Genomic DNA, 14,482 nt, shown 5'->3' on the forward strand with positions numbered 1-14,482 from the left:
GGGGGCATCAATCCTTCCTCACCATTTTATACCTTAAATGGACTCAACCTCAATTGTTATTACCTAGAACTTGCCGAAATACTGACCAATGCAACTGACACAGGAGAAATAATTTCAAACCCTAAAAAACAATTAATATATATTTTTTTCCTTTTACCCACAGGTCTACCCACGGATAGCGCCGGCATTTTGGCACTACCTGCGGGTAGAAGTGAGTAGCGGGTGCTTGACTTCCCCCACCGTGGCTCCTGGCCCTGTGCTGCTGTGACCTGGTCTGACGCGCCCATTCTGCTCTAGGATGCCGCTGCCTTTCTGTGCAAATGTGCTCTCGCGCCACCGTCATTCCTTGGAGTTGGGCCAGAAATCCAAATCACTAAAAACATAAGCACAGCTTCTATAGGATGAATCATCTTTCTTAGTAAACTTCCAAGTCAAGACCATATCATACGCATCCTAATGATAAATAACTGAATGTTCAATTATGGGAAATCATGCTTATACTTATTTTCCGCTCCATGCTTTAGATATTCGGACATAATCCCTCAGCTTAATGTCAGACTCTCTGCAAGATAAAGGCAGAGCCACAGGGCTTCACAGCCTCTCTCCTTTTGTCTATCCTTCAGGAGCATGAGCAGCTGACCTACTCCTCCACGAGGTCCAAGGCCCCCAGTGTCATCATCACAGGGCTCAAGCCTGCCACCAAATATATATTCCATATCCGAGTGCGGACTGCAACAGGGTACAGTGGCTACAGTCAGAAGTTTGAATTTGAAACCGGAGATGAAAGTAAGTTTCTCCAAGGACATAAAACATGGAATTCATATAATGCCATTCCATTTTACCTGATGTTTTAAAATCTGATGTCTTTAAATTCCTAATAGTTTCTTGAAGTATAAATGCTCTCATAGTCATTTCAGTTAATTTTTGATGCAGCCACCAGTGGTAACATTAATGGTGTGACCATTAAGTACTTGTATGAACCGCCTTGCTGGACCACAACTGTAATATGGCACAAGTACGATTCTTTATGCAGAATCCATTACTCACACTATAACACAGGGGATTCTCAATGGATGCCATTAGCCTAATTGTTCTGTAATTCTGGCATCATAACCGGACACTAATGAAAACTGGGAAAAGAATAAAACCAGGAGCAAATCAATTTAGCAGTTAGTTCAAAATTGTGCCATTTCGGCTTGTTATCTCAGTTAGACCAATAAAAAGAGTGGTCAGAAGACAAACACTGCTGAAATGCACTTAGTACGTTTAAATATAGATGGATGGACTTAATCAGAAGCTCAGCTTCATAGCCTTGACATACTGGAAGCCAAGCAGGGAAACACAGGGAATGAGGTGTTCTAATGGCATGTAACAAAGACTTTGAAATTTTAACCCATTCTAAACCAAGTTCTATGATTGGATTTGTTCTTGGAGTTTAGCAATTCATCTCACTACTGCCCTTCTGTAGGGGTAATATGTATTACTTTTCACTTACTTCTATTAAAAAATGCCCAAATATTGTGTTATAATATAAAGCAACTTCCATCACTGTGAAAATACAGATATTTATATAAGAACCCAAGAATTACAAATTTGCTGTTAATTGAATTTGAATAAAGATAATGATAGTTACCAATTAGTGAGCCCTTAAGTTCCAGAAACTCTGTAAAATATTTTACATGGATTATCTCATTTAAACCTTTCAACATCCAGTGAAGTAATTTTCATTTTCCTAAATGTGTGTCTGAGAAAACAGAGACCTGGAGAAATGGGGCTATTGGCCCCCAAGTCATTGGGCTAGAATTTGAAACTAAAAGCTGTTTTCTTTCTTGCTCAATGCACCATCTTGGAAAGTACAACCCTTTGAATTATTTTAAAAGTGCTACTTATAAGATCATTAAAGAGATTGTAGTCCTTATGTTTTCCTCTCAAAGTGAAGCCACTTGGGACTTAAATTCTATGAGAGAAAGTCATTTGCTGTGGTGGCTGCTTTTCATTTTGGTGCACACTGTCAACGTGTAAGACCTTCTCAGTTAAAATGGTATGTGAGGTAGTTAGTTTATTGTGCCAACCTGGCTGATAAACACATGTGGGGTTAATTGAATGGCGGAGGGATACATGACTCGGTGAGCCTCGCCTTTCTAGTTCTCGGGTCTCTTGCTTTGTGATGATGGACAGACCAGGGCACAGCTGCCTTAGCCAGTCCCTCCTTCAGCTGACAAGGCTCACTTCCTGCAAGACATCCCTGAGGAGAAGCCACATGTATGTTTAAATCAAAGGTAGAAAAGGGATGAGATGTTGAAGTAGAAAAGGACACAGCTGCTTCTTGTTGTTGTTGTTGTTAGGTGTCATTGAGTCCATTCCAATTCATAGCAACCTGAGGCACAACAGAATGATGCACTGCCAGGTCCCGAGACATCCTCACGGGTGTTGTGTTTGAGCCCATGGTGGCAGCCACCATGCCAATGCATCTGCTCAAGGGCCTTTCCAGCTGAGATGGATTAAACAAAGAAGGAAGAGGACGCTTAAGAACTCCTCACGCTGTCAGTGACAGTTATTTATGATCCTGTTGGAGACTACTGGCTCTCAAGCTAGATACGAACTAATTGTGATTAAATGGTAATTATCAGAAAATATGGCTCGGCAATAAAAAACAACATGAACATTTCCACAGGCCTTGGCTACGGTCTGTTGATTTTGTTTTTGCTCTTGCCCATAGGACACACCTTATCTTAAATCCAAAACTAACGATGTCATCCAAATAAAGAGTGGCCCTGGGAAGAGTAATTGTCCTTTCCACACTGTTTATTGTACCCTTGAATCTCAATGTTCCTCCTATCCCAGATGAAGACATTTACCTAATGATCAAAGATGATGACATTTTTAAGTCAGAAATCCACTTACGCTCAGATGAACACGATAGAGTAAATCTCAACAAGGTGACTGGAGCTTCCAGAGAAAGCAATCTGGGTTAATGGGGAAAAACAAGTTAGGATCTAAATATTAGCCATCTGATTCAGTGTGATTGTGTAACTCTGAATTTCAAGTCATTTGAATTCTCTCGGGTGCTGTATAGAAGAAAAATTATCTGAAGTTGCTTAGCATAAATGTCCGATATTTGCCAGTGATTCATTCATTCTACCATCCAACAAAAGTGTACGGAACACTTAATATATGCCAGACCCTGTCTAAAACTAGAGGCTAAAATAAAGATGATGAAGAACTATAGCTTCTGGCTTCAAATTGTTCACTGTTTAGACTTTTTAACACAATTTTAGAGAATATGTATTATTTAAAACTGCAAGGGGTGTTTTTTGAGCATGGAAGAGGGGACCCCTACTTAGCACCAATGGATTAGGAAAGTAATCAGGAGGATGAAGTCCCTGGCAAAGCAGCACAAATTTAAAAGCCAGCGAAAACAGGAATGGTTTATGAATTATCATATAATGTGGCATGCTGCAGTGATGGGCCATAGATGGGGAAAAGATGGAAAATTAAGAGGGAAAGCTATTCAAGGACAAGCATGAAGGTACTCTCTTGGTCATGAGCCTTATCCTGATTACAGAACGGACCCATATGAGGTTTTTAATTAGGGAAAAGCATGATTAGATTTTCATTGAATAGGTACTATATGGAAAACTATCCCTAATAATTAGAAAACATGACTTTATTTAATCTTGACCAAAGTATAATCTTCTTAAGAAATATAAGTTGTTCTGCTCAGGATATGATAGCTGGGTATAAGTGTAGAGTTGGAAGCCAGAATAATTTGATAATGGCAGCAGGACAGAGTCAGAATCATGCTATGAATTACTTAGTCATGAGAGCCATGGAATGACCTTGGTCAGACGAATGAAGAAGTAAAGTGCCTGCAAAGAATCCAGGGGGGGGGGGGGGAAAGAAGGAAAGGAAAAATGTCTGTCTAAACCTTGAGTTTGGGGACAATAAGAATAGCTCCTAAATCTACTTACAATCTATGGGAAAATCGTTTTAAGGATCATTTTTAATCTGGTTAGTTTTAAATTTCACTTTCCAAGCATGCTAGATATATCAATTTTTTTTCAATGAATAATGTCAAAGTTGGATATGAGTGGGTTTACCACATCCAATGGTATTATGATATGATCCAATGATCATTATAATATTAATTCAAATTGACAACATCAGTCTTTTTTGCTCCATGTTATCCTAGGCCATCTTTAAATTATTATAGCTTCAGTTTCCAGGTGATGTTACGATTATTGTAATGGCAGCTTTTGAACTTTTTTTCTCATGCATTCTGTCTAATTTGCTAACTTTATAAGACATGCATAGAGTTGGGTTGAGGGGTTGGGGAGAAATATTAGATATTTAGATTAGATTAGCTATGTTAGGTGATAGTCTGATTGAAGTTTTTAAGTAACCAAAAATGAATTGTTTATTCCTTTATTCTCTCTATCCATGCTCCTTTTACATTGTCCAGCCTCTGGTCTCCCCAAAAAGACAAAAATTCAAATTTTGAAATAATTAAATTTTTAAAATCATAAATTTTCAGAAATGACTACTAGACCTTTATAAACATAATTACAGTTGAAGAGCAATCACAGTGATGCTCTTGAACACCATTCTTGTCTATCAAAATCATGGCTCAGAATTTTTACCAGGAGTAAGACATGCTAGGGGGAACTGACTAAAAAATGTACACAACCTCTTTAAAAGAGGCTGTTTGAACTAAACTTACTCATTTCTTCTCTGCTAAGTCTATGTGACACCACTTCATAAACCCATATGGAAGTAGGTACATTAAAGATAGGGAAATATATGATTGATAGATAACAAAGAACAATAGACACAGAGATATTTTCTCATAGTCATTAAATACTTTCGTGTTGGCATTTTATCTCTCTCCTATCATCATGTTCCACTAAAGAATGTATTTTAAGTAGGTATGTTACCTATGAATAGCATTTATTTAGTATCTATTTTGTACTTTCCTTTTTACTAGGTGCTCTATTTGATTCATTTTTATAATAGACATAACAAATTACATAATCAGTAGTGAGAAAGTAAAAGTATATAAAGTCTACATGTGAATCTTCTTGAAAGATAGATTGGTATTTAGAACCAGTCTAATCATAGAAACACTTTAATATTAAGATAAAATTTATACTATACTCCAAATTTTCAAATACATGTAAAGTAAACCTGCAATGATCAAGTAAAAACTCCTGAATTTATATCGAGGAAAGACTAGAAGTAAAAAGAAATGTACCACACCACGTATTCTTTGCTACAATTTCTAAGCTTATATTCTTGAATTTTTGATGAAGATAAAGATAATAATTAGAAAGTAAAAGTTGTCTATATGACTGTAAATATTTTTCATGTCGTTAAAAGTACCTTGAAACATAATTGATATTCTTTTTTTCTCAAAACATTTCATAAGAACATCATCCAGACATCATACACACTAGAGTTCAGCCATGTTGAGCAATGTCTGCACAATCTCCACCACGATCACCTTCAAAAAATGTTCTTCCTTCGTGTATTCCTTGATATCAGCTGCCTATTACCCTCCCCATCTCCCCTGCTGTACATCACCCACAAAAAAACCTTATTCTAGTTATTTTCCTTGTATATCCACCCATCCTGACTTTCATATACTGAAAACTAGAAAACCACAAAACAGAGCATTAAGAAGACTACTAACAGTAACAATAAACAACAAAGATAAATCCAAATTTGAAAAAGACAAACAGAAGATATTAAAAACAAGATCAAGCTCAACGCGTATAAAAAGGGAGAGCACATAACACGATTTTAACCATTCAAGTCAGATTTATCATTTTAATCTACTATAATCATCCCTACAATACTCTGTTTCCGAGCTAGGTTGTTCCCATCCCTCAATCATAGTCAGAGGGAAATCACGGAAGCCCTATCCCAGGTGTCGATCCTGCAGATGTATGTAGGTCGTCCACTGTCATCCAGAGCCTTCTGCAAACCAGAATCTCACAATTTATGCTCTGATACCATTCCCACTTTTGAATTTGAATTATATAATTTACAATCCTTGGATCATGGGTGCTGTTGTGCTACTTCCATGGGGGCTTAGTTGACGTTTCCATAGTTAATATTCTTATTAATGATAATTTGGTAGAAAGATATATGCATTTTTAAAGAAGAATAACAATTTCAAAATGATGAAGTGAGAGTTCCATATTAAATACCACCATATGTACCTAATATTGAGTTACATTTTAGAGTAACATAAAATAATTTTTATGTGTGCATTTGTAAGACCGAGGAACCCTGGTGGTTCAATCATCAAGCACTCAGCTGCAAATGGAAGGTTTGGCAGTTCAAAACCTCCAGCTGCTTACAGAAGAAAGGGCTGGCAATCTGCTTCTCTAAAAATGAGAGGTTGCTGTGAATGTGAATGGTGCACAGCCAAACAACATCACATATATATGACCAGATTAAACCCAGTGGGAACCATACTTAACTAATGGAATAGCATGGGTGAGATATCAAAAGGAACCAGGAAACATAGTGCAAAGCCAATTTTTGAAAAAGAAATGTAGTTTTATTCTTAATTGTTCCATTTTTTAATGGTTATCAATGGATTAGCTCAGGTAATACATTGTTAACATAAAAACAGTGCACTCCTTTTCCCTGGAAAAATTTAATCATATCTTAATGTGGACAATATGCAAAATTAAGGTTTTACCTGTGGGTTGCATAAAGCAATTTGTAACACAAAGCTGTTATCTGTTAACACTTTAAAGTGAATTCTTTACCAGAAACAGTAATAATGAACTAGATTTATACCACATGAAATAAATAACAAAGCAAATATCACCATGATTATCATTAGCAAGCCAAACTATATAAATTATTAAATCACACTAAAATCTTGTGTTATGTCTTATACATTTATAAATAATGTGGATGTTTAAATTAACATAATTACATAATTATTTTGAAACCAACTTAAAATTTTAGGTATTTTAAATGTGGTTCTATATTTAACCAATTTGATTTCTTTAAATAATTTAGAGATGGTAAATAATCTTGAAAAGTATGGTGCAAGTCTGTGTCTCTAGTTCTTCATTCATTCATTCTTTCCATTATTATCTGCTGGGGGGGGGCATTATTATTATTATTACAATGCTGTGAATTTAAAACCGGAATTCTTGGGTATTTCTACTAAGTAAAATGTAAGTTCCTCAATAAGTATTCAGATCTACCTTCAATCCATATTGTCCTCATGCCTGCACTACCTCCCTCTACATAGCATGTACTCTGGGGAAATTAGATTGTTTGTATGTCTCATGAACAGAATGCCCTGTTTCACTATGTCTTAGAATCTCCTCTGATGGGCACCTGGAATGTTCAGAAACCTCTTATATTAAAACGGGTCAGGTCAGCTCAATTGCCAACTCTCATGAAGTGCTATTGGTTGACCCAAGTGGAAATCCTTACTCTTTCCTCAAATTTTCTATAAATATAATGCATAATTTTGGTAATTTATGAACCCTTATGGATCAGGAATAATAGCTCAATCTATATGAATCATAAAGAAGATTGCACATGGTTCATATACTATATGTATTTAATTAAATAAATAAATACAATATTATTTTTATAGCCTAAAACCTGGGATAGCAAGTTGTATACCAGAATTTAAAAAAAGAAATGATTAAATAGTTTTATTTACTAAATATAAGTAATAACACTTACTGTGGGATAAGCATGTAACTGGCTTGAATCATGTAAAAGCAAGACGTATACAATTTTAATTACAAGTACATTTTTTATTCTAAAATTTGGGAGTCTTTTAGGTAGAGTATGAATATTTTTATTGCTGATTAACACACTTAATCCTTTACACCCTTTGAAAGAAAAATTTCTTTTATGTATGATCCAGTCTATGGGATAAAACACAATCTGTCCTGCTTCACTTACTTGTTTGAAATTAGCTACATCATTATTAAGAGCATGGTGGAGTATGAAGCAGAAAGAGGACCAGATGACCTTAGGGGAATAATAAAGTTAATTAATCAAGCAGGAGACAGAGTTCATATTTATGAGACTACCCAGAAGAGAATGAATTCCTGCATATAATATTTTAATTAGAAATAATCTCCAGTAAGTACCATACTTTCAATATTGGCAGCCATAACTATCTAAATGTTAACACTGGTGAGAAAGAACATTTTTTCTGGCAGAAAGGTTGTAGGAATACAAATCGACCTTCCCGACGAAGTAGTGACCAAAACGCAGTGCCTTCAAGTCAATTCTTTTTTTTAAAATCATTTTATTAGGGGCTTATACAACTCTTATCACAATCCATACATACGTCAATTGTGTAAAGTGCATTTGTACATTCATTGCCCTCATCATTCTCAAAACACTTCCTCTCCACTTAAGCCCCTGGCATTTGGTCCTCATTTTCCCCTCCCTCTCTGTTCTCCACTCCCTCATGAGCCCTTGATAATTTATAAATTGTTATTTTGTCATATCTTGCCCTGTTCGACGTCTCCCCTCACCCACTTCCCGGTCCATCCCCCAGGGAGGAAGTCACATACAGTTCCTTGTAATCGGTTCCCTCTTTCCTACCAGCTCTCCCTCTACTCTCCCAGTATCACCACTCACACCACTGGTCCTGTAGGGTTCATCTGTCCTGGATTCCCTGTATTTCCAGTTCCTATCTGTACCAGTGTACATCCTCTGGTCTAGCCAGACTTGCAAGGTAGAATTCGTGTTATGATAGTGGGAGCGGGGAGGAAACATTTAGGAACTAGAGGAAAGTTGTATTTTTCATTGTTGCTACATCGCACCCTGACTGGCTCTTCTCCTCCCTGAGACCCCTCTGCAAGGGGATCTCCAGCGGCCTACAAATGGGCTTTGAGTCTCCACTCCTCACTCCCACCATCATTCACTATGGTAAGATTTTTTGTTCTGATGATGCCTTATAGCTGATCCTTTTGACACCTCGTGGTTGCATAGGCTGGTGTGCTTCTTCCATGTGGGCTTTGTTGCTTCTGAGCTTGATGGCCGCTTGATTACCTTCAAGCCTTTAAGACCCCAGATGCTATACTTTTTGATAGCTGGGCACCATCAGCTTTCTTCACCACATTTGCTTATGCACCCATTTGTCTTCAGTGATCCGTTTGACATCTGGAGACCACACAGGTTGATATGTTCTTCCATGTGGGCTTTGTTGTTTCTGAGCTAGATGGTCGCTTTTTTACCTTCAAGCTTTTAAGACCCCAGATGCTATATCTTTGCCATCAAGTCAATTCTAACTCAGAGTCAGGACATAGTAGAAACGCTCCATGTAGTTTTCAAGACTGTGATCTTCAGAGAAACAGTTTGCCTTATCTTTATTCCAAAGAGAAGCTAGTGGGGTCAGAACACTGACCTTCTGTTTAGTAGCCCAATGCTTAATTACTGGGCCACCAGAGCTCCTTATGAGGTAATAAATATCCTTCATATTACAAATTGTGCTGGAACTAGATCAATATTTGTATATTGTGTCACACAAAAAAATCTTTCTATTCCTCATGAGAAATAAGAAGACCGTTGTCGGATATGGTGCAGAAAATGAGCCTCGAATGTTTTAAAGCACTCAAAATATACCTGAGGAATATTGAGTTAGGAGCTTGAGTTAGAATTTCAATGTATTTTCTAACACTGAAGTTACATAATAACAGGTATTTATGGGGTTCTAATTATGTTTCCCACCAATTGTCCTTCCGTTTGTCATGCTGTAGTAACTTATATGTTGCTGGGATGCTGGGAGCTATGTCATAAGCTGGTATTTTCAAATACCAGCAGGGTCACCAAAAGGAAGAGGCTTCAGAAGAGCTTCCAGACTGAAAACAGACTATAGAGAAGGAACAGGCAAGCTTTCAAATTCAGGGAAATTAGTCACTGAAAACTGTATCAATAGCATGGAAACATTGTCAGTTACTAAAAGCCTCATGAGAAATAAGCAGACCATTGTCGGATACAGTGCAGAAAATGAGCCTCTAATGTTTTAAAGCACTCAAAATATACCTGAGGAATAGCTGCCTTCTCAGAGTCGAGTTGACCATAATGACATGGATGGAGTAAAGTCCTTGGGGACTTCATTTCTGAGAGGACATTACTCAAAATAAGAGGAAACATGTGAATACACCTATTAATAATCAGAATTTTGAATTTAGGAAATATGAATCTAGGAAAATTTTGAAATTCACAAAAAATTAAATGGGATGCATAAAGATGGGTATCCCAGGTATTAGTGAGCAGAAATGGACTTTGTTCTGGCCATGGTGAATGAGAAAATCAAATGGTTTATGACGGTAGGAATGACAGACTCAAGAAGAAGGGCTTAATGCCTATCATAAATAAGGACATGTCAAGATCTACCTTGAAGTGCAATGCTCTCTGTAATAGGATATCTCATCAAGACAAGTAGCGTTCAAGTTTATGCAACAACCACTAAAGCGAAACGAACAAGCAAACAAAGATCACTGCCATGCTGTTAATTCTGACTCATCGTGACCCTGTAACAGTGCAGAATTCTCCCTGTGGGTTTCTGAGGCTGGTACTCTAACAGTAGTAGAAAGCCTAGTCTTCCCTGAAGGAGCAGCTGGTGGTTTTGAACTCCTAATCTTACAGTTAGAAGCCCAACACATAATCACTACTTAACTGGGACTTCAGTTAGAACAACTGATCAAGAAATGGAAAAATTTTAACAATGTCTTCACCCTGACATTTATTAAACATAAAATAAAGATGCATTGATCATTATTGGTTATTGGAGTGAAAAAGTTGGAAACAAAGAGGAAGGAATAGTAGTTGGAAAATAGGGGTCTGGTGATAAAAATGAAGCTGGAGACTACATGATAGAATTTTGCAAAACGAATGACTTCACCACAAATAGATTTTTTTTAATAGCACAAAAGAGTACTTACTATACATGTGTACTTCTCCAGAAGGAATACATAAAAACTAGATTGACTGCATTTGTGGTACGTAATGATGGAGACGTTTATGAACAGCACCTAACAGCCCAGGGACTGACTGTGACACAGACCATCAATAGCTCATATTCAAAATCTAGGTGAAGATGAAGAAAATTATGCCAAGTCTTCAGGAGACGGAATACGGCCTTGTGTGTGTGCCGACTGAATTTGAGTGTATCCCAAGAACATACTTAAGGCATTGGACACAAATGACAGACCTGAAGAGATGTGAAACAACAGGTCACTAAAAAGACAGGAAATTAAGAAAAGATCTACGTGGATGTCAGAAGAGACGCTGAAGCTTGCTCTTACAGTAGCTGAGGCACATGGAAGAAATAACGAAGTCAAAGGGCTAAACAGAAATGCCAAAGGGTAGCTAAAGTAAACAAAGAAAGTATTATGATGAAATGTGGGAAGACCTAGAGTTGGAAAATAAAAAAATAAAAACATTCTTAGTACATCTTAAACGGAAAGAGCTCAATAAGAATTCAAGGCTGAGCTACAATATTGAAAGATTCTATGGAAAATGTTGGCCAATGTAGGACGCCTCAAAAGAAGTTGAAAAGAATGCACATTCACTCTACCAAATATAACTAGAGAGCGTTCTGCCATTTCTGGAGGTGGCACATGAACAAGAAGTGAAGGTAGGAGTCCTCGACGTCGTTAGCTAAAACGGTGCTCTAAGAATTGGTGGAATGCCAACTGAAATGTTTCAACAAGCTAACTAAGTACTGGGAGCATCTACCCGTCCACCCGTCTTCCAAGAAATGTGGAAGAGAGATAGCTGGACAACTGACTGGAAGACATCCATATTTTACTCATTCCAAAGAAAGGCTACCTACAGAATGCATAGATTACATAACAATATCTTCGATAGTACCTGAAAGTAAAATTTTGCTGATCACTCAACAACCGTTGCAGGGCTTCTAGAAATCCTGGCCAGATTCAGAAGATGATGCAGAACACGGGATATCATTGTTGATTTCAGATGATCTTGACCGAAACCAGTAAACACCAGGAATATGTTTATTATTTGTGTTTCACTGACTATGCAAAGTCATTTGACTATGCAGACCATAACCCAGTAGGTATAGTCTTGAGCAGAATGGGAATTCCAGAGCATTTCATTGTGCTGGTGTAGAACTTGTACAAGGATCAAGAGTGACTTGTGTGAATAGAAGAGAATCTGCATTTTTTAAATCAACAAAGGTTTGTGTCAGGGTCATATCTCTCCTGATACTTCACTCTATCGGCTGAGCAAATAATCAGAGAAATTTGGTTATATGAAAGAGGATCTGATGTGAGGATTGGAGGAAGGTTTATTAACAGCCATCAATATCCAGATGACCCAATCTTGCTTGCTGAAAATGAAAAGGACTTGAAATACTTGCTGAGGAAAATCAAGGATTGCAGCCTTCAGTAGGGATTACAATTTTAAATAAAAAAATTAAAATCCTCCCAACTGGTCCTATAGGTAACATTATGATAAACAGAGGAAAGATTGAATTGTCAAGGTTTTATCTTGCGTACAATCAAGATGAATGCTCATGAGATCAAAGCAGTCATGAGATTAAAGGAAGCATGGCATTTGGCAAATCTGTCATACAAAACCTCTTGAAAGTGTTGAAAAGCAGACTTTCCTTTAGGACTAAGGTGTGCTTGACCAAAGCCATGGTGTTTTTCAATGTCCTCATCTGTGTATGAAAGTTGGACATTGAATAAGGAAGACAGAAGAGTGGATGCATTTGAATTGTGGTGCTGGAGACGAATTTTGAATGTTCCCTCCACTACCAAAAGGACCAACACATCTGTCTAGAAAGACTACAACCAGAGTCTTCCTTAGAGGCCACACTTCACCTCAAGTACTCTGCACATGTTGCCAGAGGAGACCAGTTCCTGGACAAGGACATCATGCTTGGTAAAGTGGAGGGGCAGCGAAAGAGAGAAGAAGCCCCTTAACAAGATGGATGGACACAGTGGCTGTAACAATGGGCTCAAACATAAGAACAGTTTTGAGGATGATGCAGGACCAGGCAGTGTTTCCTTCTGTTGTACATAGGATGGCTCTGGGTCAGAACCAACATGACTACAGCCTAACAATAGTACTGAACATGAACAATTATGCTTCCGCTATCATTCTAAGTTCTTTGAAATGGTTGAATGATATAATAAACTTCTAAGGAGATATCATTAGCAACTCCATTAAATGGATTGAAAATTTATGCAGAAAAGAGTTTAGTAATTGACCACATTCCCACAGCTAGTCAGTGATGGAATGGGGGTTTTAGGACATTAGAACCATGCATTTTACCCATTCAGTATCTGTACTTTTCTTATTCAGCTATGTCATTACTTTTAATTTTCTACATGATTTTTTTCTTCTTTCCCCCACATCTTCACCCTTCCTTAATTAATTATATTCCTCCTGAGAGTAATTCATCTTCACGTATGAACACAGATTTTCAGATTTTATAAATCTTCATGAGGCAAGTTCAGAGAGCGAGGCAGTATTTTAATGCAGATTTCTGGATGAATGCACACATGGTAAACCAAGTATAGCATTCCAAATGAGCAAAATTATACAAATAAATGTGATTTACTTAAATGTACAGAGAGTAATGAAGAATAACTATTTGCATAGAACATAGATGTATCCTTTACCAGCAGCTGCATTGACACACACAAAAAGAGTTTGTTTCAGTTTTGCCAAGATCAGTAGGTATTTTAGATAATGGAAACCAGTTATGTGCCATGAGACAGATTGAAAGCCTTAATATGAGAAATATTAAAAACCATAACTTTGCTAAATGAGTGGTAAAGAAAACCATGAACTATTAACAGGTACTTAGAAGTAAAATGTGCTCATCAGTGAGCAGTGTCACATTTGGACACATACCTCAAAGGGAGCTAACAAGCAGCAGGGGGTCGATTGCTGAATGCAAATTACAGCTGGTTATTTTGTGTTGTCTTGTCTTTGTAAGTCAATACCTTACAGCAATATGTACTTGAGTTATGCACCAATTTCCCTTGACTGGAAGTTTTTTGACACCAGTAATCTCCTTTTAAAAAATATTTTTATACTTCTACTATTGTTTTGCATTTCCATGGCATGAAGAAATTACTCAACAAATACAAACAAAGTTGATGTTATTCCGTAAATATTTAAGAACATCCATGTATTGTTTGAACATACAGTCATTAGCTGTTAGCTGCTTTTCAGCCGGTTCCTACTCAGCATTGTACACTATGTACAACAGAATATAACACTGCGCCTGTTTGTGTATGTGTATATGTGTGTGCATGTTTAGTTTTTTAGTGTTGCTACTCTGTTTTCTACATTATTAATAGCAAGCAATGTGCAGAGAGCTAAGTATGCAAAGTTGTAAAATGTGTACATTTGTGTACATATGGTCTCTCTTCAGGAAGCTAACCACTAAACCACACTAGAAACTCTGACCAACGGAGTTCTTTATTTGGGCCATTCC

The 14,482-nt window shown here is 37.2% G+C and overlaps 1 protein-coding gene across 1 annotated transcript in view; it reads left to right on the top strand.

Annotated features, from left to right (window-relative positions):
* Positions 1-14,482, top strand: part of EPHA6 (EPH receptor A6) — a 1,133,516-nt gene that overhangs the window by 728,818 nt on the left and 390,216 nt on the right. The window contains exons 7-8 of the mRNA XM_045286264.1: positions 164-211; positions 624-786. Of these exons, the coding sequence (XP_045142199.1) occupies positions 164-211; positions 624-786 (211 nt within the window). The remainder of the gene's footprint in view (positions 1-163; positions 212-623; positions 787-14,482) is intronic.

Source organism: Echinops telfairi, unplaced genomic scaffold, assembly GCF_000313985.2.
Source record: "Echinops telfairi isolate 266 unplaced genomic scaffold, ASM31398v2 ScPeMD7_6;HRSCAF=24_1, whole genome shotgun sequence".
NCBI lineage: Eukaryota > Metazoa > Chordata > Mammalia > Afrosoricida > Tenrecidae > Echinops > Echinops telfairi.